The 27,285-nt window shown below is 50.5% G+C and overlaps 16 protein-coding genes across 16 annotated transcripts; 7 read left to right on the plus strand and 9 right to left on the minus strand.

Moving 5' to 3' along the window:
* Positions 1–2,834: 2,834 nt before the first annotated feature.
* N7477_008252 (uncharacterized protein) lies at positions 2,835–3,173 on the plus strand (the record flags this gene model as incomplete). Its single annotated transcript, XM_056969915.1, has 1 exon — positions 2,835–3,173. One exon carries the CDS (start codon positions 2,835–2,837, stop codon positions 3,171–3,173), a length of 339 nt encoding a protein of 112 aa, XP_056819947.1.
* A 1,275-nt stretch (positions 3,174–4,448) lies between these two features.
* On the minus strand, positions 4,449–5,439 carry pre9 (proteasome core particle subunit alpha 3; the record flags this gene model as incomplete). Its single annotated transcript, XM_056969916.1, has 4 exons — positions 4,449–4,588; positions 4,672–5,090; positions 5,168–5,352; positions 5,416–5,439. 4 exons carry the CDS (start codon positions 5,437–5,439, stop codon positions 4,449–4,451), a joined length of 768 nt encoding a protein of 255 aa, XP_056819948.1.
* A 239-nt stretch (positions 5,440–5,678) lies between these two features.
* Positions 5,679–6,128, plus strand: N7477_008254 (WW domain-containing protein; the record flags this gene model as incomplete). Its single annotated transcript, XM_056969917.1, has 2 exons — positions 5,679–5,748; positions 5,803–6,128. The coding sequence occupies 2 exons, from the start codon at positions 5,679–5,681 to the stop codon at positions 6,126–6,128; spliced, it is 396 nt and encodes a 131-aa protein (XP_056819949.1).
* A 160-nt stretch (positions 6,129–6,288) lies between these two features.
* On the plus strand, positions 6,289–7,464 carry N7477_008255 (FF domain-containing protein; the record flags this gene model as incomplete). The annotated part of the gene is made up of 1 exon (XM_056969918.1): positions 6,289–7,464. The coding sequence occupies one exon, from the start codon at positions 6,289–6,291 to the stop codon at positions 7,462–7,464; it is 1,176 nt and encodes a 391-aa protein (XP_056819950.1).
* Positions 7,465–7,635: 171 nt separating this feature from the next.
* On the minus strand, positions 7,636–8,379 carry N7477_008256 (uncharacterized protein; the record flags this gene model as incomplete). Its single annotated transcript, XM_056969919.1, has 1 exon — positions 7,636–8,379. The coding sequence occupies one exon, from the start codon at positions 8,377–8,379 to the stop codon at positions 7,636–7,638; it is 744 nt and encodes a 247-aa protein (XP_056819951.1).
* A 785-nt stretch (positions 8,380–9,164) lies between these two features.
* N7477_008257 (uncharacterized protein) lies at positions 9,165–11,656 on the plus strand (the record flags this gene model as incomplete). Its single annotated transcript, XM_056969920.1, has 3 exons — positions 9,165–9,821; positions 9,885–11,339; positions 11,399–11,656. The coding sequence occupies 3 exons, from the start codon at positions 9,165–9,167 to the stop codon at positions 11,654–11,656; spliced, it is 2,370 nt and encodes a 789-aa protein (XP_056819952.1).
* A 540-nt stretch (positions 11,657–12,196) lies between these two features.
* On the minus strand, positions 12,197–13,197 carry N7477_008258 (LUC7 domain-containing protein; the record flags this gene model as incomplete). Its single annotated transcript, XM_056969921.1, has 3 exons — positions 12,197–12,682; positions 12,741–13,072; positions 13,155–13,197. The coding sequence occupies 3 exons, from the start codon at positions 13,195–13,197 to the stop codon at positions 12,197–12,199; spliced, it is 861 nt and encodes a 286-aa protein (XP_056819953.1).
* A 341-nt stretch (positions 13,198–13,538) lies between these two features.
* gpi16 (GPI-anchored transamidase subunit GPI16) lies at positions 13,539–15,387 on the plus strand (the record flags this gene model as incomplete). The annotated part of the gene is made up of 2 exons (XM_056969922.1): positions 13,539–13,906; positions 13,971–15,387. The coding sequence occupies 2 exons, from the start codon at positions 13,539–13,541 to the stop codon at positions 15,385–15,387; spliced, it is 1,785 nt and encodes a 594-aa protein (XP_056819954.1).
* A 223-nt stretch (positions 15,388–15,610) lies between these two features.
* On the minus strand, positions 15,611–16,048 carry N7477_008260 (uncharacterized protein; the record flags this gene model as incomplete). The annotated part of the gene is made up of 2 exons (XM_056969923.1): positions 15,611–15,838; positions 15,896–16,048. The coding sequence occupies 2 exons, from the start codon at positions 16,046–16,048 to the stop codon at positions 15,611–15,613; spliced, it is 381 nt and encodes a 126-aa protein (XP_056819955.1).
* Positions 16,049–17,280: 1,232 nt separating this feature from the next.
* On the minus strand, positions 17,281–17,953 carry N7477_008261 (MARVEL domain-containing protein; the record flags this gene model as incomplete). Its single annotated transcript, XM_056969924.1, has 4 exons — positions 17,281–17,416; positions 17,470–17,595; positions 17,648–17,760; positions 17,807–17,953. The coding sequence occupies 4 exons, from the start codon at positions 17,951–17,953 to the stop codon at positions 17,281–17,283; spliced, it is 522 nt and encodes a 173-aa protein (XP_056819956.1).
* A 427-nt stretch (positions 17,954–18,380) lies between these two features.
* On the minus strand, positions 18,381–18,676 carry N7477_008262 (uncharacterized protein; the record flags this gene model as incomplete). Its single annotated transcript, XM_056969925.1, is given in 2 exon segments — positions 18,381–18,630; positions 18,648–18,676. 2 exon segments carry the CDS (start codon positions 18,674–18,676, stop codon positions 18,381–18,383), a joined length of 279 nt encoding a protein of 92 aa, XP_056819957.1.
* Positions 18,677–18,689: 13 nt separating this feature from the next.
* On the minus strand, positions 18,690–19,190 carry N7477_008263 (Frag1/DRAM/Sfk1; the record flags this gene model as incomplete). Its single annotated transcript, XM_056969926.1, has 2 exons — positions 18,690–18,948; positions 19,006–19,190. The coding sequence occupies 2 exons, from the start codon at positions 19,188–19,190 to the stop codon at positions 18,690–18,692; spliced, it is 444 nt and encodes a 147-aa protein (XP_056819958.1).
* Positions 19,191–19,597: 407 nt separating this feature from the next.
* On the minus strand, positions 19,598–21,027 carry N7477_008264 (putative MFS monocarboxylate transporter; the record flags this gene model as incomplete). The annotated part of the gene is made up of 3 exons (XM_056969927.1): positions 19,598–20,509; positions 20,566–20,803; positions 20,870–21,027. The coding sequence occupies 3 exons, from the start codon at positions 21,025–21,027 to the stop codon at positions 19,598–19,600; spliced, it is 1,308 nt and encodes a 435-aa protein (XP_056819959.1).
* Positions 21,028–22,089: 1,062 nt separating this feature from the next.
* Positions 22,090–22,830, plus strand: N7477_008265 (ubiquitin-conjugating enzyme E2; the record flags this gene model as incomplete). Its single annotated transcript, XM_056969928.1, has 4 exons — positions 22,090–22,116; positions 22,204–22,257; positions 22,345–22,495; positions 22,547–22,830. 4 exons carry the CDS (start codon positions 22,090–22,092, stop codon positions 22,828–22,830), a joined length of 516 nt encoding a protein of 171 aa, XP_056819960.1.
* A 1,116-nt stretch (positions 22,831–23,946) lies between these two features.
* On the minus strand, positions 23,947–25,655 carry N7477_008266 (NADH-quinone oxidoreductase subunit D; the record flags this gene model as incomplete). Its single annotated transcript, XM_056969929.1, has 4 exons — positions 23,947–23,984; positions 24,039–24,276; positions 24,327–24,758; positions 24,846–25,655. 4 exons carry the CDS (start codon positions 25,653–25,655, stop codon positions 23,947–23,949), a joined length of 1,518 nt encoding a protein of 505 aa, XP_056819961.1.
* Positions 25,656–25,933: 278 nt separating this feature from the next.
* N7477_008267 (DNA-directed RNA polymerase core subunit RPC40) lies at positions 25,934–27,171 on the plus strand (the record flags this gene model as incomplete). The annotated part of the gene is made up of 3 exons (XM_056969930.1): positions 25,934–25,978; positions 26,027–26,131; positions 26,197–27,171. 3 exons carry the CDS (start codon positions 25,934–25,936, stop codon positions 27,169–27,171), a joined length of 1,125 nt encoding a protein of 374 aa, XP_056819962.1.
* Positions 27,172–27,285: the final 114 nt, after the last annotated feature.

The following is a 27,285-nucleotide window of genomic DNA, read 5'->3' on the forward strand; positions in this document are numbered from 1 at the left end:
GTCCTGGCGATATGCAGACGCGAGTGCTCGCGTCGAGAAGGACCCAATCGACACAATGACCTATGAGGCTTGGCCATAATCGGCATGGGCGCCGATTCTATGCACCGGTGGCATCCGCACATCGTGGGTGGAGAAATGTTCTGCTAGCTGCACATGACCGACATCCTAGTCGGGAAGTGTCATTGGGCGCTGCACTCGGCTGCAGGTGAGAAATCCTCCCCTCAATTAGCCAATCTGGGCACGCTAACCTTGCTTGTAGGCGGTCGCTCGCTGCTCGTTGATTCCCAAAGCTCACAGAACCTGCCACGATTTGTCACCTCGCCATAGACAAGCGCGTGGAGGGTGCGGGAGCCTCCGTTCACTTTAAGATCACGGGATCAGAAGGGCCCAGCAGAGTGGGAGCGTGTATGCGGGCGCGAGAATCCAATTTCAACGTTGTAGTAGGGATTGCCCATGTTGCTTGCCCGCGAAATCAGTCTGCGATGACACTGACTCGGTCTTCTATGGCGCCGCAAGTACCTTCGGCAATTTCGCTTGTTGGGCAGGAACCATACCCACGCTTTTTCCATATTTTTGAGTCTGATCCTTGTCAGGAAGGGGTAGGGGTCTCCCAAGAAAGGCAGAGGCTATGTTGTTTTTTACCGGCCGTAATACAGGTCCAGAGGCAAAAAGGCAGGGGCCCTTGGGATGCTGATTCGAGAGTTTTGAGGCTGCTGTGTCCAGGTCGCTCCTCGAAATTGATCAGACGCGTCCGAGGTGACGCCCTCATGAGGCTGTTCGGAGTCGGTCTAGGGATTTTGGCTGCCAACTGACATCTCACCATCGCTCATCTTCCCCAAAAGAAGACAACATACGTAACAGAAGCGGCAGCCTCTGAGGATCGTGCACAATATCGATGAATTCCCGGGTTGAGTGGATCAGTGGAATGGATTGCAGATGGCACTCTTCGAATGCAGCCACTTCAATCTCGAAATGGGAAAGACAAGCCGAACTGCAAGAATTCTCATTTTCAGGAATGTAATCCTGGACTGTTCGAGTAGTGCCCATCCGCGGAGTCTCAGAAACATTGCGCATTTCAGCCCGCGGTCTTTACCGGCTAGCCCTCGCTACCAGGAATCAGCAGCATTGAGCCAGAAGCAACGTGCCACGTCAGTCTCCGAGCTTTGGTACATCTGCATGTGTTCAGCGGAATGTGGAAGGTGTGACGGTTCGTGTCTGCGACGAGCGCCGCACGGCATCCAGGTCCTATCATTTTCGCCCCAATGAGCAGAAGGATGACGATGAACCACATATATGAGCGGGGATTGATGCAGGATCCCTCATCTGCAGGCTTGAATGATCAGCTGAACGGAAATGGACGTATCTTGTCCGACTGCCAAATGGTTTAATGGGTCGACCGAGAATAAACCCAATTCCGTGGCCCGTGTCCCTGAGTGCAGGTAGTACCAATGATAGAGCCTCAGTGACTCGAATGTTGCCACCCGATTGACATATCATTGGCTCTCATTGACGGAGCGGAAGGATACGGCAGGGTGTGGGACGAGGATCAAGGCTCAATCCTAATATCCTTGCAGATTAAGGCTCGGCGAAGCCCCATTGGAAGACATGGGCACTAGATCGGATGGTAACATGCTTCTCGAATGAACGGCAATGTCTATATTTGCCCAATTTAGTAGGGCGTAATAGCAAAGACATGTGTGGCACCAATGTGAGAGTGCATGCGTATGCAATCACACAGGCGGCGACGCCGAATGGAAATATCCATGGACAAATTGAGGACACTCGGGTCGAAATTTTGTGTCAAAGCCCATGATACTTGAAGCAGTGAGCCAATCATTTGGAAAGTCTGGCAGAAAGAAGGTGGAGAGGTACACCATCCCATCGAGGTGGAGTCACAGGGGACGATGCAGAGGTGCCATCACATTCGGAAGCAACGATAGCTTTCCTTTTTGCTCGGAAACAAGGTCATCCCCGACCAAAGGAGGTCTGATGTTTGCATATGAATGACAGCTGGCAGGGACCTGAGAAACTCAATCATGCAGGATCGTCGATGCAGTACGCAACAGAATCACAGGAATCCGACTCCATGCGAACGACATGCACATGTAGATGGAGAGGGGTAATAGGCGACTGCATATTTGCAGTAGTCGAGACTTGGAGCTGGACGGCGGCAGCCATAGATTGAGGGATTTTTCAACTCGTGGTGCATCATCATAGGGAAGGGAATCGCCACAGTAGAAAGTTGCATGCACCCTTGAAGCAACGGTTCATCCATGGTGACTCTTTGCGAGATACCTTGGGCATCTAACAGTCTCCACTGCCCGGAGAACTGCTGACAGCCAACCGGATCAAGCTCAATCGAGTTGCAAGGTGAAATTCGATGAATGAGAATCGCGGACGATAAGCCGTGCGCCGGCCGGCGAGCGTCGATCACCAAGAGGTCGACAAAGACTTGGGAGACCCAGACAAGAGCATGTAAACCCCGACCGAAACATAAATAAGGCCTTCCAGGACCCCTTGAAGGTCCGTGGAGTTGACAATCATCACCGGGATTCAAAATCAAAGACGTCAATCTTGGAAACCAGCGAATTATATCCATAGAACAGCTCAGAAGAAGAACACTTTGAGACCTGCTTTACTCCATCGGACCTCTTTCGAAAAGGCCTTTGACTAAAATTCTCCAAGGTCAGCCTATCAAAATTGTCAATCGAGTTTGGACAGGTTAGACAGAGCCTATCAACCAGCCAAATTCAACCTGAAACAAAACCCTGGTCAGATAGCAAGTGGGTTTGATCTCAGCTTGGTACCAAATGGAGCTGACTTATCCGATAGACATGTGCTTTTACAACCAGAAGCGATTCTCCTGTGGAGACTGGAGCTGGACCAACTTCGCCCACCGATGCAATTACGAGTACCGCACCGGCGAAACATGCGGCATGAAACTCGTTAACATGACCGAGACCGATAGTAGCAAATGCCGTCTCTGCGAGAAGATCGAAACCAAATTCCGGCGGCGAAGCGCCGAAGTCGACCGTCTCGAACGCTGGAAACGGGAGGGTGCCACTTTGGTGGCCTCGATGGATCGGTCCCACAAGCTCATAATGGACTTGGACAAAGAAATATTTGTCCTGCAACGGGAGCGTGAGACCCGAAGGAACACGCTCGTGAGATAACACGATGTCGTCGTTTGTCAAAATTGGATTATTTTTTTTATTGAGCGAACAGCGATTTGTATTCCAAGGTTGTTTAGCCCTGGCGTGTTTTTGGTTTGCTTGACTCGTTTCTCTCCTGTTATCGAATGGTGTATCTTTCAAGACGTTCCATGTTTCATCACATACAGCAAGATTGTTTGTGTCATCAAGTCTGAATCGAGTTTCTGCAACATGACGGGCATCGTCGCTCCCAATAGCGTGAAGAATGTGAACCAAGCCTTACTGGTTAAGGTACTGCAATTGAATATTTTTCATAGGCTATCATCGTCCCATAATATATTGAAGGAGACTAGTCATCTCATAAGCGCCGTGTTCTTTTGGATGAGCGGTTCGCTGAGACGTTGGGAGTCTCATGGAAAAGATGGTCTTTTGCTGCAGAGGCCCGATGAAAACCACTGCAGCCTGGATAGAATGACATGGTACCCATTCGATTATGAGCAACGAGCAAGGTCCCAATCGCGTTTGGGAGAAGAGTTACTCCAGGAGGATAGTGAAACCCCTCATTCCCCAGGTCACGTGTATTAGATCTATAACGCTTAGTCAGCATGCCCTGGTCCAACGAAGGGTTCCCACGATATAACATGCTTCAGTTGAACAGAGAAGTAATGAGTCAAGTACCTAGGGAAGTTCCTAGAGTGTAAGAGGATTCAATTTGGGCCTACGAGCCATCAGAATTTTCCTTCTATCTGGGCAATCGGCAACCGACAGCGCACAAACAGCAACGAGGAAACATCCTCATCATACTATGGTTCGTCTCCACTGAAGACGTACAGGCTTGTTGAGGCCTCCTTCTCCGCAGCAATCAAGATATTCGAGGTGAACGATCAGTTGACAGGTGACTTGGGGTTAGGGAACGGGTTGGCGACCTGGGGCATATATAGCGCCCGGCGTGATGCGGAATTGGAATAATTTCTCTGTTGAATTGCCAAATTGACCTCCAAGCCTTAGGCCGACAGCTACGTGGACCGGCATGTTGGTCTCTGCTACAACCAACACCGTCACTCGCGGACAACGAGGCGAATAGAATAAGACCTAATGGCTGAAGATATGCCACGTCATGAGAAAGCAGCTGCAATGCAGTCATTAGAAGGAGCCACCTGACCGGGCCAATGCCTTGTCGAGAAAGTCACTGAAGTTGAGCATCAGTCAGGTAACACCTCTGAAAAAAGACACGTATGGATATGAACTGCGGAATTGATTTTCAAGTATTTGAAAACAACGGGCAAAGGTATTAATCTATTTAATCTCACCAGCCTCGGGCTCATCATCAACCTTGGCCAGCCCTTGTTCCCGCAGAAGCGCATCGATCTCATCAGCGGTCCACAGGTGATGGTAGATCTTTCCGTCGTCGGTCTTACCCACTGTCGCGAACTCGACTGGTAAAGGAACAGCTGATCAGTACTTTGGGGTCCTAAAAATCGACAAGAAAGCCAAGATCGTATCGGGTTGTGAAACTCACTCTTCTCACTGCTGAGCTTCGTCGAGTCCATAGTCTTGCTCAGGACCTTCACCGCCATGGCGCAGGCCTCCTGCAAAGTCTGGTCCTCCTTGTAGTCCTGCTTAAGGAGACTCTGCGCACTGGCATTGTTCGCACCAACACTTGTCGCCTTCCATCCGCCATAATTTCCACTCGGGTTGCTCTGATACAGCTGGAACTGACGAAGGTGATCCCATCCAGCATAGATGAACGACACACCGAACGGACGGAGACCTCCGTGCTGAGTATATCCTTGCTTCAAGTCGCACAGTCGGCGCACAAGTTGCTCGCAGGGAATGTCTTCATTGTAGGTGAGGAGGTAGCGTTGGGCGTTCTGACGGGCGTAGTTGATCAGGATGTTGGCATCGGCGTTCATGCCGGCCACTGCGCAGATCATGTTACTGTAAATCATTAGCTCAAAGCTCTAAAGAAGAGACTATGATTATTTCGTTGAAAAGAAAAAGATTTGCCGACGCACTCGTTGATTGTGTAGAGCTTCTCAGCCGATGTGTCCTGCTCAAGCAGCTTGCTGGTGACCTTCCTCTCGGCGGCGAGAACAATTCCATCCTTGGCTAGGATACCAAGAGCGGTGCCTGCGTGGGAGATGGCTTCAAGCGCATATTCGACCTGATACAGTCGACCCTCTGGGGAGAAGATGGTGGTCTACCGAAGAGCGTCATAGGTTAGCTGGAGCTGCCCCCACCGCCAAAGCATGAATCAACTCACCCGTGAATCGTAACGCCGAGACATGTTGCAGAATAGAAGTAGTGAAGCAACAATTGAAAAGAATAGAGAATGTGGGAGATTGAGGAGGTAGGAGAGGTCGGAGTTAGAGATGAGCTCGAAGTTCCAGGCAACTCGCCCTGGCGCGTCCTCTGTCATCCGCCAAGCTCGGACCACTTCACCACACCAAAGCTTCCGCTCTTTCGTTCTTTCAGCTTTGAGCCCAGGCTCTGCTAATTTGATCATCCTATAGCCTCTCTTCGGAAATGCTCAAATCAACATACACAGCTCCACCTCCGTTGCCGCCGGGGTGGTCGGAGCATCGAGCGCCTTCAGGTTGGTTTTGCGCCTGATCGGACTGATAGGACCTTGCTAATGGTGAATACACAGGTCATTTGTACTATTATAATGCTGCCACAAAGCAGTCAACATATACTCGACCAAAGGAGCAGCCTTCTCAACCCGCACCGCCCGCTCCAGACCCTGCACAAAGTCTCCCCTACTACGCGCCCGAAACACTACCACCTTTTCCTCTACGCCCTATGGACCGGCAGGCTTCACACCTGGTGCGGGGCAATTCGGCCAACAGCAACATGGACAGGGTCGTGGTGGGTTCCGCGGAGGAAGAGGCCACCATGATCGAGAGCGACGGGAGCCACCGGACAGACCAAAGTCGAAGCATCCCATTCCCGATTGCGCGCCATGGGTCCTTGTGAAAACCAAGCTTGGGAGGCGATTCGTTCACAACATCGAGACCAACGAGAGCTTCTGGAAGTTTCCGCAGGAGGTTTTGAAAGGCGTGACCGAGTATGATCGTCTTGAGCGCGAAAGAAAGAACGGAAGGAGCGAGGCGAAGAAGTCGAGGAGCCAGCCAAAATGGTCGCAGCTGCCCAGCCGGTGTCGCCATTGCCTCAAAAACACGTCGCTCAGAAGGAACCAAGTGCTGGCCCTGAAGCAGGAAATGCTGAAGACAGCGACGAGTACGAAGAAGTCGAAGTTACCGACAGCGAGGGCGAGGATGCAGAAGGTCAACCATTTAAGCGTCCTCGTACCGAAAGCCCAGGTGCGCATGACAAGCCAGTCGAATTCACAGAGGAAGATATGGAATACCAACTCGCCGCAATGGGCGAAGATTATGGCCTGGAGCCGGGCGAATATGGCGAGCCTGGAGAAGAAGACTGGGAAGAGGGCGCGGAAGGGCTCCAGTTGACCGACGCTGATGCCGAAGCGCTTTTCCGCGACTTGCTGGACGACTTCAATATTAATCCTTTCACGACATGGGAGACCGTCATCGAAGAAGGTCGCATCTTTGAGGACACCAGGTACACAGCGCCTTCGAACATGAAGCACCGAAGAGAAATCTTCTCAAACTGGAGCCGAGACCGCATCAAGGATGTTCAAGAGCGCAAGGCGAAGCAGGAAAAGCAGGACCCTCGCATCAAATACTTAGCTTTCCTCCAGGAGTACGCAACACCAAAACTATACTGGCCCGAATTCAAACGCAAATACCGAAAAGAGGGAGAGATGAAGGACACGAAGCTTTCAGACAAGGATCGGGAGAAGTTCTACCGTGACTATATTTCGAAGCTCAAACTTTCTGAAAGTACTCGCAAGTCGGATCTTTCGATTCTGCTCAAATCAGTTCCTTTGCATGCTTTGAATCGTTCTTCGAACCTAGAGGCTCTTCCGGTCCAGATTATCACAGATATCCGATATATTACACTTCCAGCCAAGATTCGCGACCCGTTAATCGAGGCGTACATATCTACCTTGCCCCCACCGCCGGAGGAGCAGTTGACTGCGGAGCAACATGAAGAGATCGACCGGAAGCGGAGGGAGAGAGAGAAGCGTGAAAAGGCCCTTGAGGACCGAGAGAAACGCGTGGAGGAAGAGAAGCGGAGGCAGCGAGGTGATGTGATTCGTGGCAAGCACCTTCTCAGGGAAGGCGAGGCCGAGATTGCAGAAGCTATGAAGGTCCGCAAAGATGGATTGCGGAGCTACATGGATGTTGATGAGACACCAGCCGGCGAGCAAGAAGATTCTGGTAAATAAAAGACCAAAAAGGAATCCAATAAAGTCAAAACCGTAATACACACAACAGGAAGCTGTAGATACCATAGAGAGTATTGAAAAAGGCCTTTCATTCGTTGAGGGTATCATTGTAGATTAAGGGTAGCTCTAGTCCCTTTCTGGAGGAATAGCAAGCAGTTTCGCTTCTCGTGATTATTTGAATCGCCAATCATCCCACTCCTCGTCGTCGTCCTCGTCACTGTCACTCTCAGCCGCCCGTTGATCCTCCGAAACCATAGGGACATCACGAGTCTGGTCCTTGGAACGTTTTTGTCGCAGCTCTTCTCTCATATGCTTCAGCCTTCGAACGCGCTCCTCAAGTTGGTCCATCTCATCGAACTCTTCCTCCATAAAGCGTGCGGCGTCCTCCCGCTCTCCTTCTAACTCGGCTTCGCGCGTTCGACCAGCGGACGCCTTCTCTGTTTTCTGTTGTTCCGCAAGCTCCTCGTTGCTTACAGGCGCTGCGGAAATAGTGGCTTCAGCTACGACAGCAGCAGGGGCATGTGAAGTTCGTGTTGGCGCGACGACTTCGCGTTCAAAGGCTGCCCATTCGTCTTCGTCGACAGTACCAGAAGATTCTTGCGGTGGCGGTGGCGCTGTTTGTTGCGCGGATGATGAAGCGGTCTGTTGTTTCTCAGCGAGCGGTTCTTCGACATTTGTTTCTTCGACGGGCTCCAAAACGTCCTCCTCAGCTGTCCCTTCAGCTCTAGGCTCAGCGCCTTGTGCACTCGCAGCCGCCTGAACAGTCTCGAGATCTGTGGACCGCAGCTTTTTGCGCATCACGCCTTCTCCATTATCGACCTTGCGCTTTTTGCTGACTCGGTTTCCTGTGGTATTCGGCGACGCGCCCTTGCGCGAGGCTAGTTCATTCCGGAGGAGCGATCGGACGTCCGCCATCGTTGCGAGACAGTTAAAGACGTGTGCGTTGAGGGACAGACAGTCAATCGGCCAGGGTAGGATGGGTTGAGATTGCAGCTACTTTCAGGTTGATTTAATATTTGCAAAGCGGATTTTACTCAGCAAGTGGGGAACGGACGAAGCTGGAGAAGCTCATCGCAATCCCAGGGCGTGGCTGGTGAGTCACGTGTTGATATTACCTAATCACGCAAGCCACTGACACATCTTCCTCTCCTGATCTTGGTCATTCGAAATTCCATCTTCCTCCATCAACCTGAGTGTCATCGCTGTCGCGTATCTGCTAGATCGGCGATCGCGATATCCATTTTGGCGATAATTTCCCGCCATTTTCCAATTCAAAGCGATTACAACATCGCACGCGACCCCGCAGAACGAAAAGTAGCGACGAACGCGCAGCAAGGGATCGCAGAACCTGTCAAAACACGTCTCAGCGCATATTTGCCACAACTCGACTGTGCCAGTCCTCTCTGTGTTTTTGGGAAAACAGCTTTGGTGACCAAGTAATACCGTGGACCAGGACGCGGCGCTGTTTTAGCGTCTTGCTTTTTCTCTTGTGTATTACTCTTAGCCCCTTTGTGCTCGTAGAGAGAGAAGACTGCGATCGCTGGCGTCTTTCATCGTCCTGTAGTACAACCTCCTACCTTTGCCATGGCCGGTAAGCATTCGTACACCACACTCTCAGGCGCCACCTGGAGCCCTCCCACCAAGAGACAACCTTCGCTTGGGCCCGGCTCCAGCGCTGGTGACCACTCAGCAAGCACAATATGCTAACAGCTACCCCAGACGAACCAAGACGCTCCGGTCGCGCGACAAAGGGCCAGCACAAGAACCTCGAGCTGCCCGATACACCCGCGAAAAAAGGCAAAGGCAAGAGCCTTAAAGACAAGGGCAGCAAAGCCTCCGCCGAACCTACCCCCGGACCCAGCGAAGGCGAAGATGAAGAAATTATCCGATGCATCTGCGGCGAATACGAAGAGGAGGAAGATGTCGAGCGTGACATGATTTGCTGTGACAATTGCCTGGCATGGCAACACAACGACTGCATGGGCCTTACATTTGCCAAGGGTTCAGAACCGGACAAATACTTCTGCGAGCAATGCAAACCTGAGAACCACAGAGAGCTGTTGGAAAAGATAGAGAAGGGCGAAAAGCCCTGGCAACAGCTTGCTGAACGTCGGCGCCAGGAAGCTGAGGAGAAAAAGTCCAAGAAGAAGAAGGGTAAAAAGGGCAGCAGCCGCAAGAGTCAAGGCAAGGCAGATTCCGGAACTCCAGCTCGAGCTGGAACCTCTGCGACGCCTGGTCCTGGCCAGTCTCCTGCTCCTGCCCCATCCGCATCAGTTGAGCCTGAAAAGAATGGCCACGACTCCCGCCGGTCGAGCACTAACAAGCGCAAGCTTGAGGAACAACCTGAGACGGATATGGTGCGTATCTATTCTTTGTACTCTTTTTATTTGCAGAACCATCAAGCTAACTCGATTTTACAGGGACCGCAAGTCAAGCAGCAAAGAGTTTCTCCACAATCTCCGGCGGCAGCTTCGAAGGTCAAGACAGAGCCTTCAACTTATACGTCTGCAGCAATTGGTACTGTGGAAGACCTGGTGATCCCGGCTCGTAAGAGCGCAGCCACGGCTCTCATCAAACTATTCGTAGAACAGGTCATTGCGGCTCAGAAGAAGGGCTCTTATTCATTGCCCGGTGGACAAAATGCAGAGAGTGCTGCACGGCAACTCGGTCTCGCCATCGAGGATGCCATGTACAACCATTTCTGTGGACGGGCAGGCGAGCCTACCGAACCATATAAGTTGCAATTACGAACAATACTGTTCAACGTAAAGAAGAATCCTTCTCTACGGGACCGTTTGCTCGTAGGCAGTCTCTCGCCCGATCACCTATCTAGGATGAAGCCGGAGGAGATGGCGAGCGAGGAGTTGCAACAAAAGGACGCAGAGATTAAACGAGAGTCTGAAAGGCAGCACATCATTATCCAGGAGCAGGGTCCCCGCATTCGACGCACACATAAGGGCGAGGAATTGATTGAAGATGACGTTCAAAATGCTGCAACAGAATCTGTCTTCTCGACTGTACCTCGCCGGAGCACTGCTGAGGGTGCCGATGGCAGCCCAGCAAACCAGAGTCCAACCACGCCAAAGATTCATCAGCCCAAAGGCAGAGGACAAGGCCGAGGACACTCACCCTCTGGAGAGCACCATGATCACGTCTTCCCTGAAGTAGCCACCGACATTCGCGAGCCAGTCCCCCATGGCAGGAGGATTCAAGCAGATGCCGAGATCGACCAACTGCTTCGTGATGATGAGCCTGAGTCTCCTCCATACTCACCCAAGGACTTCTCCGACGATGGCGTTGTCTGGCGTGGCAAGCTCGCCATGATTCCTGTCTCTGAGTTCGTATCTACTGCTAAACATGTTGGAGGTGCAGATCTGAGTGGCCGGATCCCATGGAGTCAACTTGCACCGTCGACACTGCTGATTGACGGGCGAATTGATATCCAGCTCGCTAGCAACTACCTCTGCGGCCTGCGCTTCAGTGCTTCCACTGATGTGTCTGTGATTGCCGTAAGCAGCCCTCATGACCCCTCCGAGCGTGCTGGCTTCGACAAGCTTTTCGAATACTTCTCCGGTCGCAAGCGCTACGGTGTTATCGGGAAGCATCCTTTACAGGCTGTGAAAGACACTTATATTGTCCCCATTGAAGCCGGCACCACCAACAAGCCTGAATTCATTGAGCTTCTGGAAAACAACTCGCTCGAGGGTCCTATCAATGAGCGCACCCTACTCATCGTCTTTGTTGTTAAGACCGGCGACTCGAACCCTCCCTCTGTTCAACCGCCCTCTCACCAACCCAGCCTGGAGCCCGCCGCTTCTGCCAGTCCTTTGACAGCCGTTGGTGCTACCCTCAACCCCATCAATTCTCGACTCCCGGTCATGCGCCTGCCGCTCAAGTCGCGCCTACCCCTCCATCCAATACCGGCTTTGGACAGCAACCAAGCCAAATCTCAGGTTTCCAACAGCCCGCCGTAACGGGCATGGCCGCCGCAGTGCAGGTGCTTGGTGCGCAAGTCAGCGCACCTGCTATCCAACAACTCCTCAAGACGGCGCCAAACGTGGACATGGCACAATTGACCGTCGTCCGCGACATTCTAAATCGCCAGCCCGCTGCAGCAGGCAATTACGACACGCTCATGCAGGCACTCTTTGAGACCCAGGCGAACGGCCACGTCCCGGAGCTGAATGCCTAATGCCATTTTGATGATATCTGGACACTATTTTGTACTGTACAGTTTACTTGAGTCGTTGCCCTTTTAGTTATTTCTTAGTGGGTTGTTTGCTGCATTTGCAGTCCGGTGTTCGGGATACTAAAATCCCCGGGATGATATTTTCCAGCTTTTATGATAGTGGAATACCTATAGCCAGTGCTGCTGGTTTAACCGCAAAAATGGATCTGCTTTGTAGTGTTACAATTTATATTCTTGTAGTGCTCCTGACTTTTCATTGTAACGTGGTACTACCAGCCCTGGAGTAGATCCAGACGAGGTGGGAATTCCATCAAGATAACCCTCATGTCTAGAGGGATCTATAATTTGATTTCACTCAAGCCAAGCGGATTGAAAAGATGGTTCAATGTCACGATATTGTGGTATTCAACAAGAAACATGGATATATCGAGCGCATGGCGGGTAACCACCTATCGTCAACAAGCATCATCCCCGTACCGCACGTAGTGAACGCCTGCGCTATGCAAAAGACCTAAACTGAGAGTAGAAAGAAATCGGGACTCATTACCATCTTCCACCACCCCGTCGACGATAGCCTCCACCGCCGCCGCCGCCGCCACCACCACCATAGCGAGGGCCACGTCCTCCAGATCGGCCACCTGCACTATAGGGATCATCGTCCTCATGGTGTTGGCGTACTGGCGGTGCGCGACCCTTCAGCTCGACAGCGAGCTTCTTGGCGGTCTTGCGCATATCCGAGTATCCCATGTGCATTTTTCCGAAGAAGTGATCTGCCAAACGTCGATCATTGTCGAGTCGACTCAAGTAGGCACCGCAGACATCGCAAACTTGCAACTTCTGGTGGCCAGACGGGCCAGAGGTATCTTGGAGGTTCTTTAGGTCACGCTCGCAGGTCTCTTTTTGGTGTTTGGCGGTGCGGACCTTGTGCATTTCAGTCAAGGCCATTGCGACGGAACCCGTCTCGCCGAGGACGGAGACTTCGAGAAGGCCGCCGTTGATGGTGTTAGTGAGGTCGGCAATTTGTTTGAGCTATATTAGACATCAGTGATTATGAAGTAAAACATGCGGAGTGGATCCCTGGACATACCAGAGCATTGGTTTGCCGGATCTCGTCTGGCGTCTTCTCCAGCCGGCGTTGTGCAGTCTCGATGCGGCGGTCACAGTCGTCAATGTACTTTTGTATATCGCGCATGTAGTCGAATTCGAAGCCCCATTTCGCCTTCTCTGCTGAAGACGCCGTCTCGTACTCCGTCTTCAACCCTTCACTGTGCACCTTCGGGCAAGGTCCGAGGTCCTGCTTCGTATTGGTGAAGAGGTCGTGCGGGCAGGTTCCGACGAGGTAGGAGCGGCAGACTTTCGGGTCTGTGATTTGGAGCTGGGAATTGCGACCCTGAGCGCCGGTGCCAGTGAGCTGGTCAGCTATCGGTGAAATCGTAGTTAGCTTCAGTCCGGGGAATCGGGGTAGGTTGTATATTGCGTAGAAGAACAGGAAAGAACATACCTCCCATGAGCTGCTCGAGCAGCTTTCTCTGTTCCGCCGCCATGTTCAATGCCTATGTATCCAAGTAGGAAGGATAGCAACAATGGCACACGAAAATGCGGGGGGGTTTGGAGGTGAACGGCGAAGTCCTGGAGGTTTTTTGATGCTGGCGCTAAGGAAGGCGGTGAAGCGCGACGATCCACGGACCAGATGTGCTGTTTCAAGTTGAACACCCGCCTATTCGATATTGTGTCTAATGTTAAAGGCTTTCGGTGCTTTCAAAGGGTCTTTCCCGGTGACGCAGTGTGCCTTTTAGTTCAAAAAATCACAATCCCTTGTTGACATACTCCCCGCCTCGATTGTTCATCGCATGGACCAGCGCAGATCAAGCTCCGGCATGAAGTGATGACGACCTTGTCACTCCTCTCGATCTGGTTGACGCTTGCTGTCACGCTATGGGGCTCAAATGTGTTGGCATTGTCGGACTACCATGAACAGCTATTCCTCCAACCACTTCCTCAGTCCTCCCTTCTAGCCTCGTTCAATTTCCGGGGTAATACTTCACAGCAATCATTCGACAATCAGCATTTCCGATACTTCCCCCGAGCATTGGGACAAATCATACAACATGCACATACAAAAGAGCTTCATCTTCGCTTTAGCACTGGGCGATGGGACGCTGAAAGCTGGGGTCCTAGGCCATGGAATGGCAGCAAAGAAGGAGGTACTGGTGTTGAACTTTGGGCATGGATCGATGCTGCAGACGATGAAGAGTATGTCCTTGTGTCATTTGTTCTTCGCGTTACAGAAGGGTATATGGGTTGCTAACTGTTCCAGGGCGTTCGCGAGATGGATTACACTGACACAGTCTCTATCGGGTCTTTTCTGCGCCTCCTTGAACTTTGTCGATTCCACCCGAACCACACGACCAGTTGTGTCTTTTGAGCCTACTGGCGATCATCCAAGCGCCGACAGTCTTCATCTTCTTCACGGCATCCTTCCCGGAGAGGTAGTATGCACGGAGAATTTGACACCATTCTTGAAGCTCCTTCCGTGCAAGGGCAAGGCTGGAATCTCTAGTCTCTTCGATGGCCACAAACTCTTCGACGCCGCATGGCAGAGTATGTCTGTGGATATGCGGCCTATCTGCCCTTCTGGTGGCGAGTGTCTCGTCCAAATTGAGCAGACCGTGGATATGGTTTTGGACATTGAACGGTCTAAACGACCTCGAGCCAACCCCATTCCCAGACCCGTTCCTAATGAACAGCTTATCTGCGACACCTCCAAGCAGTATAATTCAGAAGATACTTGCTACCCTCTGGAAAAGGGAACCGAAACGAGTTGGAGCCTCACAGAGGTATTCGGGCGCTCCTTACAAGGCGTGTGCCCTCTTGCTGAGACTTACAGCGAGCCATCTGTTTGTCTTCGGGTTCCTCATGAGCGAAGTGTGTTTACTTCCGAAGGCGCCTTGGAAATTAAGCAGGACGATGGTTACGCACGCTGCTTTAACCTGGACCGCGAGCAACCATTTGACCTTGCCGTTCACGAGCAGCAAATCAACACAAAAGTCCCTCTTGGGGAGCCAGTTCTCCATGCTGAGCGAACCATCGTTGGCCACGGTCAAGAGCGTGGTGGCATGCGCATCATCTTCGGCAACCCATCCGAAACGACAGCCGTTGATTTCATCTACTTTGAATCACTTCCGTGGTTCCTTCGGCCATATATCCATACACTACAGGCTACAATTACCGGCCGCGATGGTGTACGCCAAGAGATCCCTGCCTCCGACCTCGTTACCGAGACCTTCTTCCGACCCGCCATTGATCGGGAACGCGGATCACAGCTGGAATTGGCCTTATCAGTACCTGCCGCTTCAACAGTGACCTTAACCTATGACTTTGAAAAGGCCATTTTACGGTATACTGAGTATCCACCAGATGCCAATCGTGGATTCAACGTCGCGCCTGCGGTCATCCGCATTTTGAACTCGCCAGATAGTGGTCCGGTCTATATTCGTTCCACAAGCCTCTTGCTTCCCCTGCCTACTCCTGATTTCAGTATGCCATACAACGTGATTATCCTGACGAGTACAGTCATTGCGCTTGGGTTCGGCACAGTGTTCAATTTGCTGGTACGGCGCATTGTGTCCTTGGACGAAGCTGCTGCTCTTTGGGGCCCATACGCTCAAAGGTCGCATCTTGAGCAAAATAGTGATGCTACGAGACCTTGTCCGGCCGAAAGCAACAAAGATTGAGTAAGGCAAATAAACTACTATTCCTCTTCTGTATTTTTTGCTCTTTGACATGTTCATTGTGTGCGTAATTTAAAATATAAACTCCGTACTGCCCAGACACCATCCATAATTCGTACATCGCATAACGTTAACAATAGCAAAGCGCCTCCTTAATTCGTGTTCCCAGCGCTGTGTAAATCGTATCAGCAATCCTGAATCAACGTTCTGAGGAAACACTATCCACTCACCCGAAGAAACTCTTCGTCGTTTCCCAACCAGGCCAGGTCTCCGAGCCACCAGGTTTACGGCCTGCGAAGCTATGGTCCTCAGACTCACAAGTGGGCTCGCCACTTTCAGTGGTGCGCTTCACACCTTCTGCCAGCCCAGCCCGGTCGTTGAATTTACACTCCGCGCGAGTTTTCTGGTCCCGCAGACCGAGGAAGTTTCCGATTGTGTCCTGTGGGTTCTGGGCCTGGACAAGATGTTAATTTGGGATCTCCTTGCCACCGGCGAATGTTGTAATACACACAGAGACATGACCATTGCCTTCGTTGACAGGCTCATCCGCCGAGCCTCCCTTATGGAATATCTTGTCGCCCCACCGAACACTGTTATTCGCAGGAGTGGGTACAGCGCTGGAGCCGCCTGAGACGGCGGAGGAGTGAGATGATGATTCAGGCATATTGGTTCTTCAAATGGGGCGGTAGATGGTGAAAGGGATTAGATGCAATGCAAGGGCCGCAGGTTTATATACTTGGAGCAGGTGGACTAATGATGACGTTGTTTCGCGGGGTTTCTTTTCACAAGACGATGGACAAATTCGATGATAGACAAGATAATCGAAACCATGTTGGCTCAAAGGCCGCGCGATCTTGGACAAGGCGAACTTTATTACCTCATGGGCCAACTTCCTGATACTTTCGGCGCAAGATGAAGTCATTATGAGCTTCGGGCGCGAGGTCGCCCTGCAAATGGTTGGCCTGCGCTACAAGCTGATTAAGCGATGCAATTCAAGTCAGTGACTTGCCCTCAAATCGGGATTCTCAAGAGAAGTCTGGCGAACCGAGCACAACATGCATTATGCAGGTAATCCACCTTCTCAACGTCATAGCATCAGATTCGGCATCTTGAATCAAGATAAGACGATAGCGACAGGCGAGCAACTCCACAGTTCTACTCGTACATATGATATGAAACAAGCACGAAGTCGAGCCCTGGTATGACTAGTGCATTTTGCACTTTCTTCTCACGAGCCAAACCATGCACCTTGAGCGGCCTGGTACCTGTAGACAACCGTGCAAAATGCCAGTGAGAACTCTCGGACTAGATCTCCCCAATGTCAACCTGCAGGCTGTGAATCCTCATCAATCCCACAAGGGATCGTAACGATCTTGACGATACAGCGTTTGCCTCGTGGATGAACAGTGACCTACAAAGAGCTACCAGATTGTCGATGAAAGATCCTGGCAACGCCTAAAACCACAAGGGCATCCTTCGATTCGCGTTTCCTCGGGCCCTTCCAGCTTAGTGATGTTACAGGAAGGAATTCCAATTCAGCGCCCAAGAATTGTCTATTAATGCTTGGTACTGTGCTCCTTCACTGATACTTGCCCTGCTTTAGGTTTGAACCATAGCATCGGTGGTCTAAATACGAAATATGTCGAGATAACCTTGCATTTGAGTAGGAACGTCTCGTGGCTATATATCAAAGAAGGCATTCCTCCTAGAGTGTATACCAGTGACATGACATACATTATAGGTTATGCACCTCAATAGGTCTGGAAAACCTTCTGTCAGACACACATTTCATTCAGCCAACCAAAGTACATACATCAGATGAGTTTCTTAAGATAGACAGATGAAAATTTGATATCAGAAAGTTATCCAAGAGCGACACGGAAGTTTCAATTTGCACTAAAGCACACCAGCTGCGTTCAGATTCTGGGTTATGCGGTCTTCAGCCTGTACTTCCTCCTTCTTCCGCAAAGTTCCTGGTCTCACAGAATAAATAAAAGCTATCTCAGCGGACAGACTCATGAGGATTGTAAAGCTCAGAACGACACTTAGTAAATGAATTAAAAGTAAGATTTGGGAATAACTGACAATGCAATGAAACTGAAAGCTTCAGCGGTGTACTTCCGGCTACAGACCGTTTCTCCATTCCAACGAATAACACGGCAGCTCATTTGATTGAAATCAAGGGCCAGAAATACGGCCGCTGTGAGCCATCTATGACACAAATAGTATACAAAGATCGTGGTGATGTCTCGGCTGTACTTACAAGTAGGAAAGAGCTCCGTCAATGGCGATCAGAGGAAGAACATGCCATCGATGGCGTCGCGACATGCAGCTCATACCAATTGCGAAAGGGATGATCACCACGGTCAAAGCAGCCTGAGCCATTGTTAGAAGATGATATTTACAATGATCGGATACAGACAATAGTCAGAGAATAGATGACCGTGACGGTCTTTGTGTCTCGAACAGCCCAGGCTGTGATTCCAAGGACAATAATTGCGCTGATTAACTGAAGGAAGCGGGCGATCCAGGTGACGAGTCCTGTCGGATGACTGTAAAAACTTTCCATTTTGAGCAATTGAAGATTAGTTGAAACTATCAGTTATAAAGAGGAATCATCTGATTATATTGTGCCCTATCGATTTACCCCGTAATGTAGTCTGAAAAGTCTATGATTTCATCACGGGTGGACAACCAAACTTCAAGAAGCCAAAGTGGATGGGATTGGTTATTGATGCCCCATGGGGAAAGAACATATGATTCCGGAATCTGAGATCCAATCATAATGTCGGGGTGGATCCACAAAGCAACAGTTCATTATCCCAAAAGACAGAGACTCCACTAGAAATTGGTTGGTACCTCTGGGTCTGTAGTAACTCTTGGATGAGGGTATTTCTCCCCTGAGGTACCCGTTTGTGAGTACGAATTGGAGGCAGTAAATCAACGGCGAAGGAAAAGATGTAGAATGCAACTATGAGAGCAGCAACTTTATTTCGTCAGCAATTCCTTGCAACCTCGCTCGAGCCAAAAGACTTACCCCATTCCAGAACAGCGGCTGCGTTCTTTGAATGTGCAGCTTTGGACTTCATGCAAATCCCAAATCCAATGGCTATACCGATTTCAAGAACAACGAATAGAGCTTTTATGTAAAAGCTGACCAACAATATGGGTGTGTGCGATCGATAGAACCGACCAATCCATATGTACTCAAGGCAGACTAGGATTGCGTTTACCACATAGCTCACTCTGCAAATCGGTCAGACAACAGATCGTCACGTTGTTGAAAGATCATCACATGAACATGATCACGAATCCGTAATGTGATGATCGTGATACTTGACGTCAAATATAGCCAGTAGCAAAAGTCCAAGAGCACCAGTGAAAGAAAATAGGATGGACCCAATTGCGTAAGACTTGTCAAATTTCCCTTTGTTGGGAGCGAGTTGACCTGAATGCCGTAGCCAGCGCTCTGAAAGGAGAGCTAAGTCGAGGAAAACGCCTGTAACTGCACAGCCTGCAATAAACAGAGGCTTTAGCCCTTCGGCACCGATATGTGAGATGTATCTGGAAATCACATCAATTCAGCTGAAACAGTCTGGGGGCAAGTTCAGCTTCACGCACGTAATTGCCAATCCGTCAGTCATCGTGGAATATATAGGCTTTCCCTCTGCCGCCCAACTGGAAAGCATGGCTACTAACATAGCTAGAAGGATATGAGTACATGGCGTCCAAATATCAGCGAGGCTCATACCTAGCCACATGCAGCCTGAGCAAACAGGAAACAACCAAAACGATAGAATCCACATGTTTTCCTCGAAATTCTACAAACGTGAGTATTGGGGAGTCTGAGTGGTGTCAGAGAGCACAAGCTTCTGAGTTATGGAAATTTCTCATTCCTAATTCAGACTAGTTGAGACCCAATGAGTGTATTACGCCAGTACTTTCCCAGGCACGAGCAAGTCTCATATTTTCCGGACTTCAAATCCGCGAAGTAGGGACCGTTCGCTGCAACTAGTATAGTACCTCGAGGAACCGGGTGGGGTGACGTCACGACATCTACCAATTGACTTTTCACTGTCAGAAACGATGGTAACTTGATGCTCGCTTAGTAGAATACTTCAAGATCTGACAGGTTGAAAATGCAGTGTATCTCTAATTCCAATCTTAAAATGTAATGCTCCAACAACATTGGTCAATGCGCACCCCGGGACCATCATGTTTGTCCTTGGGCATGGTTGCGATCGTGGCAGAACACCTTATATCCAGGCCATAGCTGTAAGAGTAGCGCTCCTACCATCATAAGCCCAGCAAACACCTGAGCCCGCAGGAAATTAGCTGTGTCAAGATTGACAAGTGCCCCGGCAATGGGTGTTCCTGCAAGGGCACCAAACGAAGAGATACCCCACATCATACCCAACCGGGTACCCATACAATTCACATTAGGACAAAAGACAGGATGCGCAACAATAGAAGTCGGCGCTGTCACAAGAACCCCGCTCAGAATACCCCAATAGCAAGCCCAAACAATGAAGCCCGCGGTCTCCCTTGCGGCAATCCAGGCAAACATGGCGATTGCCGAGGCCATAACGCATGTCATGAGGATAGCGATTGGCTTGACATAGGCAACGAGTAGATAGGGTACAACACGACCAAATACAGAAGATCCGTTGACAATAGCTACCATGTAAAATGAAAAACTTGTCGTTGTGTGTACCACAGTCCTTGCGTAAGAAGCGACGTAGAATATGGGCACGTAGTATGCAAGCATAACGAGCGTGAGCGAGACAGAGAAGAACATAAACGATGGTTCACGAAAGGCTTGCCAGTCAACCAAGCTTCGTGCACGCATCCTAGGAACTGGTCGGCAACACAATATGACGCATGCGATGATTGCCATGAGCAGACTGACGAAGCCAATACAGCGAACGGCCCATGAAAATCCGATTCTAGGCTGTAACTGGCGAAACATCACTGGGAAGATGACCGCTCCAACACTTGATCCAATGGACGCAATGCCAATTGCAATTGGGCGTCTCGTTGTAAAGCTTGTCGAGATCACGGCTAACGCTGGAATGTAGGAAATTCCACCGCCGATGCCGACGCAGAAGCCTTGGGCAAGAAGAACCTATGCTCATAGTAAGGAAAATCTCCTGAATAAAGGGGGTTTCCGATGAGACTGACTTGGTAGTACTCTCGGGCAAGACTGGTCATCATTAATCCAAAGACCGTCAAGAAAGAACCGGATATCATTAGCGGGCGTAGATGTCCCGAGTCCACCAACGGACCAGAAACAATTCCAACCATTGGAATTAGCGTTGCTTGAATACTTCCGATCCAAGATATTGTTGATGGAGACAAGTCCGAGAGGAGTTCTGTTTTGTAGTATTCCTGGAATGCGCCAAAGGTAGTGAGTATTCCCCTATGATCGCTCATTAACTGGCAATTCACAATAGAAGAGTAATCCAATCTGAAGTTTTTCGCTCACCAGGAGTTGACAAACACGCAAAACCCTGCAAGAACGCCGAGCCAAGCTTGCAAGCCGCCATTTGAGATCGGCTTGACGTGAACATCGCTTAATTCGGAGGTTCTTTGATGCGTGACTGAAGGCTGTTCATCTTCACAGCAAGAATTCTTCTCAGCCATAGCTGCATCTATAGAGATTGCGAGATACCGGCCAACATGGCCTCAGGGTTCCATGACTAGATGTAGCTTGGGTTTTTACCCCGGCCTCCAAAATGTGGAGTCAATGCCCCATGGGGTTTCCATTAGTCACGCGAATGAGGTGCTCGTTTGCGGGCTGTTCGGTAGTCAATAGCCGAGCTCTACCGATCATTTGGGCATTTTCTGATCTCGGCTGCGGTGATCTCCGATATATTTGGCACATGTTGTGTAAGAAGGCGTTTTGAACGGTGCTTTGGGGTAATCTCCCATGGCCATCGGCCCGATGGTGTCAAGCCCCCAGGTCCGCCACATTATTTTACCAGCATGATATGTTTTTCAAAGATCATGTTCAACCATTACTATGACTGATTCACTCATCTAGCCCATATGCGATTTCTATTGCACTAATGCATTTAGAACTTCGAAGCCTTGCACGTGTTTGAAGCCCCAAAGCCTTGAGGGGCAACTAGCTATCGAGGTATCCCACCTTCAGACGGGAAATTATCTGAAGATATCTAATTTGCTGCTTTTACACTGCGACGATTGCTTCCGGCTATTACGTAGAAGTCTAGTCTATGTTCTCTTCGACATCTCCCTCAGTGAACACCTCTTTGATTGACCATTTTGCTCTTCTCTGGGTAATGTTAATAGGATAAAAATACACTTACTTGACGAGAAAATACTCATATCTAAGATAATAACTGAGGAGAAAATTGGAAGCAACGTAACTACCTACATATCGTCAAAAAGTCCGAAGCGAGATAAGAACTCATATTGTAGCCTGACGCGCAAGGCAGCAAGGCATCAAACCGTGCGTCGAGGTCTCCCCACCTTACATCGCCCCGCGCTTTCTACTCTGTGACACTTCACTCTAATCCTCCCCTTCATTCTTCCGGCCCTTCCTACGAGGGTGCTTGAGGAAGCGGAAGATCCCCGCCTTTCATTCTGTGTATTGCGCCCGTCCGTCCCAGACGACTCCACCTGAGCTTCCGGGTGTACGACCCGCTTCGGCGTTCTCTTTGACCTCCCAACTTCACCGCAACCATGTTCGCCAACAAGCGACTGGGCAAGGTATGTCATTCGGGACAATATGTCTCGGGACATTTAAGATCATTATGCTTTCTCGCTCAGACTCGCTGACATATTCGTGGTATGTAGGAGCTCACCAAGGTACGACCTGCCCACATGCTTGGCTTACGAGGCGGTGTCTTCGTATGCCGAATTCTCAGACAGTATTTCCTGTCATGCTGGCGGAATGCTTTTCGCGTAGCAAATGGATCTAATATACCACGTTACTAGATGAAAGACCACACTCCCCCGGGAATCACTATCGCCAAGTCAGATAACCTGGAGGAATGGCAGATGGATATCAAAGTCCTTGATGACAACCCTCTGTATAAGGACCAGACATATCGATTGAAGTTTACCTTCAATAACAAATATCCCATAGGTAGGACCCCATGTCTTCATCACTGTCGAATTCTCATACTGATACCAGCAGAACCCCCGGAAGTCCAATTCATCGAACTGCCCGCTTCCTCTGATACACCCCGACCAATCCCGATGCATCCACACATCTACAGCAACGGCATCATATGCCTTGACCTTCTCAGCTCTTCTGGCTGGTCTCCTGTGCAGACTTGCGAAAGCGTTTGCATGAGTATCCAGAGCATGTTGACGGCCAACTCGCGCAACGAGCGACCTCCCGGTGACAGTGAATTTGTCGCTTACAATCGTCGCCGAATTCGAGATATCCCTTTCGTCTACGAGGACGACAACGTCTGAAGGGTTGAGAAATATCATTTCTCAGAAACGAAGCGGTAGGTTATAACTCTGGGAGCCCTATGTCAATCCAGTAATGGTTATAGTGGCTGGCCTACTGGCACTTGTCCAGAATTTGATTTTTGGGTTTCTGCATGGGCTCTGGCGCCGGTTTCTCGTTCACAATCGGGCTGGATATGCATGGGTGTCGATGGGCGTTGAGGCGTTTAAGAGCAACATCCTACCCGTGCAATGCAATTCAGCAGTCTTGGTGACGAATCATTGGTGAATGCTTCCAGTTCCAATGAGCACTAGATGCTAAATAATACTTCTTTGCCATATCTCATCAACTAGACCAGAAGAAGACTTTTAGATATTTGATTTTGTCATGGTGTAGACATCTCTTTCCTAAATTAGTTGTAGAAGTGATCCTTGGGATATCGCTTGCATCGCGAGCATTTTAGCTTTGGCAAGTCACACTAGAGATTTAAATGTCACGGCACGTCCTAGATGGCGAATTAATTCAGTCAAGAACAGACATCCTCTACTTTAACTTTGATGCTCAGATACGTATAGCCGCGCCGCCTTTGACTGTGAATGGGAGAAGGCTTCGGTTTTTTGCAGCCCAATCTTCAATAAAGCTAGCATCCTCAAGTATGCTTTGCCCCAACAGGAAGGCCACTGAAAGTTGTTCAAGTATTAATTATCATGCATCAAAATTCACAGCTCGACACTTTATTCAACGGGTCTACTGTTGACCATTAGGGACATCTGAACTGCGTGCATGCGCAAGAGTTTGTTCCGAGCATTATTATATCAATTTCAAACTACGAAAGGGATAGAGAACACATGTCTCAGAAGAATCGGATGTTCACTATACACAGGGCTTTAAGAGGCAAAGTAGACGAGACAAAGGGCAACGACAGGACATGAAAGAACAACGCCATGAGAAGAAAACATGGAGAATTTAGTACACCCGAAGATCAGAGTCGAGATCTAGGGTTATCACATAAAGGGATCGTGGTACTCACTCCCCTGATTGTGAACCACGAATATGGCGGCAGCCGTCTATAAAGTGGCCATTTCGAGGCTTTCTTCATTTTTTTTTTTATTTTTTATTATTGCGTTGTGAAGGCGCTTTTACCGGTCAACCTCACCGAACACCAGATCCATGGTACCTGAAGAAAAAAAAATTAGCAACGTCAGATGTTGCATAGAGCGAAGATACTCACCAATGATAGCGACGGCGTCGGCGAGAAGGTGACCACGAGAAATCTGGTCGAAACCACCCAAGTGGGCGAAACCAGGAGCACGAATCTTGCAGCGGTAAGGACGCTCGCTGCCGTCACTGACCAGGTACACACCCATCTCACCCTTAGGGGCTTCAATGGCGGAATAGGTCTCACCGGGAGGAACGGAGTAACCCTTGGTGAAGAGAAGGAAGTGGTGAATAAGAGCCTCCATGTTCTCCTTCATGGCGGCACGGGGGGGGGGGAGATCTTGTAGTCCTCAACGCGGACAGGGCCGGCGGGCATCTTGTTCAAACACTGGTGAATAATGCGGAGAGATTGGCGGAACTCCTCCATACGGCAGAGATAACGATCGTAGCAGTCACCGTTGACACCAACGGGAACGTCGAACTCGACCTGGTCGTAGGCGTCATAGGGCTGCGACTTACGGATATCCCAAGGAACACCAGAGCCACGGAGCATAACACCAGTGAAACTCATGCCGAGGGCATCTGTGGCATTAACCACACCAACACCCTGGGTACGGGCCTTCCAGATACGGTTATCTGTGAGCAACTCCTCGGTCTCGTCGATGCGGTCACCGAACTGGGTGGCCCACTGGTAGATGTCGTCAAGGAGACCAATGGGGATGTCCTGGGAGACACCACCGGGGCGGACGTAGGCCGCGTGGAGACGGGCACCGGAAACACGCTCATAGAACTCCTATAGAATGAACAATAATTAGCACACTTTCCAATTTTCAATTTGCGCACCCTCTTCAAGGATCCATGGAGTTCTCAGGTGACTCACCATGAGCTTCTCTCGCTCCTCGAACCCCCACAGGAAGGGAGTCAGAGCACCAACATCCATGGCGTGTGAGAGAACAGACATGAGGTGATTCAAAATACGAGTTATCTCGCCGAACATGGTGCGGATCCACTTAGCACGCTCAGGGATCTCGACATTCAACAGCTTCTCGACGGCCAGCGCGAAGCACTGTTCGTTGGTCATCATGGAGACGTAGTCCAGACGATCGAAGTAAGGCAGGGCCTGCATATAGGTCTTGTACTCGATCAACTTCTCAGTACCACGGTGAAGCAGACCGACGTGGGGATCGGCGCGAACGATCTCCTCGCCGTTGAGTTCCAGAATCAGACGAAGCACACCGTGAGCAGCCGGATGCTGGGGACCGAAGTTGACTGTGTAGTGACGGATCTTGCGGTCAATGCCCTCGGCCTCAGATTCCAGGGCAGCGGCCTCTTGAGCATCGGTGGTGGCAGGCTTGTTAGCCAGGTGGCTGAATGTCGGGTCGGTCGGGATCAATCGGGTGGCCTGGTAGCTGGCGGCTTCGGCATTGCTGCGGGGGACGGTGGTAGTTATGGAACGGGAGCGAGGCACGGATGTGTTGAAGAGGCCGGAGGGGCGGAGACAGAGCCTTTTGGGCGCATTGCCCGCCAGGCGAGCGAAGGAGGCGGCCATGGAGACTGGTGAGAGGGGAGTTCCAAGAATAAGGAAAGGGAATAGAGCCTCAGTCCAGGCGCATTCAATTGGAGCAAAGCGGGTGGGCTCTCGGCGGGAAAGGAAGCCTGGTTTGAAGTCGAAGGTGAGGTCGCGCTCCATTTTGGCAGGAGTCACGTGTTTGAGCTGCCGGGTCGCCAGGTCATCAGTGGTCTTATGATTGGCTGGTACAGCCATCTATAACGCGCTCATTGATGTGACGCTATTCTGTATTTGGCTTAGCTTATGCACAATCTGCAAACAATACGTGCACTACTGGGTCACAGAATAGAGGACACTCTTCTGCCTTAGGCGTCCAGAAAATACTTCGAGAAATTATTCTTATCGCCGATCCTCTCCAACCTTCAATTTTTCCAAGTTCTACCTCCAGTCACTCCACCATGGCACCTCTTGTTCCGTCGCAGGAGGAGCTGCAGCGTCGCCGTGTATGTCCATACGATTTGCTCCAGAATGTCCTCGCTAACGAGTCGCAGATCATTGGCATCAACGCAGAAACTGTCACCAACATCCCCTCCACAGACTTCCCCGGTCACTGGCCCGGAGAGTCGCACTCATGGGCGCTCGACACCTTTAAGAAGGTATGTATTCACGCAAAGCAAACATTGCCCTATAATGTGCGCCCCATCCTTACGGTTCGCAACAGAACTTCAAGGTCGAGTTCCATCGCAATGACCCGTACGAAGCCTCTTTCTCGCTGATCGGCCTCGACGCCTCCGTCGCCAATGCATTCCGCCGTATTCTCATGGCTGAGATTCCGACTCTTGCCATTGAGTATGTCTTCGTTCACAATAACACCTCCGTCATCCAAGATGAGGTTCTTGCCCAGCGCCTGGGTCTGATCCCCCTCAAAGGCTCTGTAGAGGGTATCAACTGGATGCACTGGTTCCGCAAGCCATCCGATGATGAGGAGGGTACCGCCGAAGGGCCCAGTGACTACAACACCATTGTTCTGCACCTCGATGTCGAGTGCACGAAGAACCCCAACGCCGACGACGATGAGCAGGACCCGCGCAAGCTGTACAACCATGCCCACGTCTATGCTAAAGATATCTCCTTCCATCCCGTCGGTCGTCAGGAGCAATTCTTCGTTGGCGACGCTGCTATTCGCCCCGTGAACCCCGACATTCTCGTCGCCAAGATGCGTCCCGGTCAGAAGATCGAGATGGAAATGCATTGTGTCAAGGGTATCGGTGCCGACCATGCCAAGTTCTCGCCCGTTGCGACCGCCTCTTACCGTCTCCTTCCCGATATTAAGATTGAGCGTCCCATCATCGGCGAGGATGCGAAGAAGTTTGCCAAGTGCTTCCCCAAGGGTGTCATTGGTCTTGAGCCTGTCACTTCCGAGGAGGCCTCGCGTAGCGGAAGCGGATACGAGGGCCACGCTGGTGAGCAGAAGGCTGTGGTCAAGGATGCTTTCAATGATACTGTCAGCCGTGAGTGCTTGCGTCACGAGGAGTTCCAGGGCAAGGTCAAGCTGGGCCGCGTGCGGGACCATTTCATCTTCAACATCGAGAGCACTGGCCAATTCGAGAGCGATATTCTGTTCCTGGAGGCTGTCAAGGTAATGAAGCTTAAGTGCAACCGGTGGAAGCGTGGTCTGCATGATTTCATGGCGTAAAGCCGTGGATTATCGCCGCTGCTAGTACCTCACATAATGCATTGACTGGCGTTGGGATGTTTTTGAGCTTCATTTACGCTGTATATTTATGAAAAGTTCGGTCAAAAGTTGGCT

Source organism: Penicillium maclennaniae (genome assembly GCF_028827695.1).
Source record: "Penicillium maclennaniae strain IBT 15551 chromosome Unknown utg000007l:1.0-4884863.0:1.0-4888362.0, whole genome shotgun sequence".
NCBI classification, from domain to species: Eukaryota; Fungi; Ascomycota; class Eurotiomycetes; order Eurotiales; family Aspergillaceae; genus Penicillium; species Penicillium maclennaniae.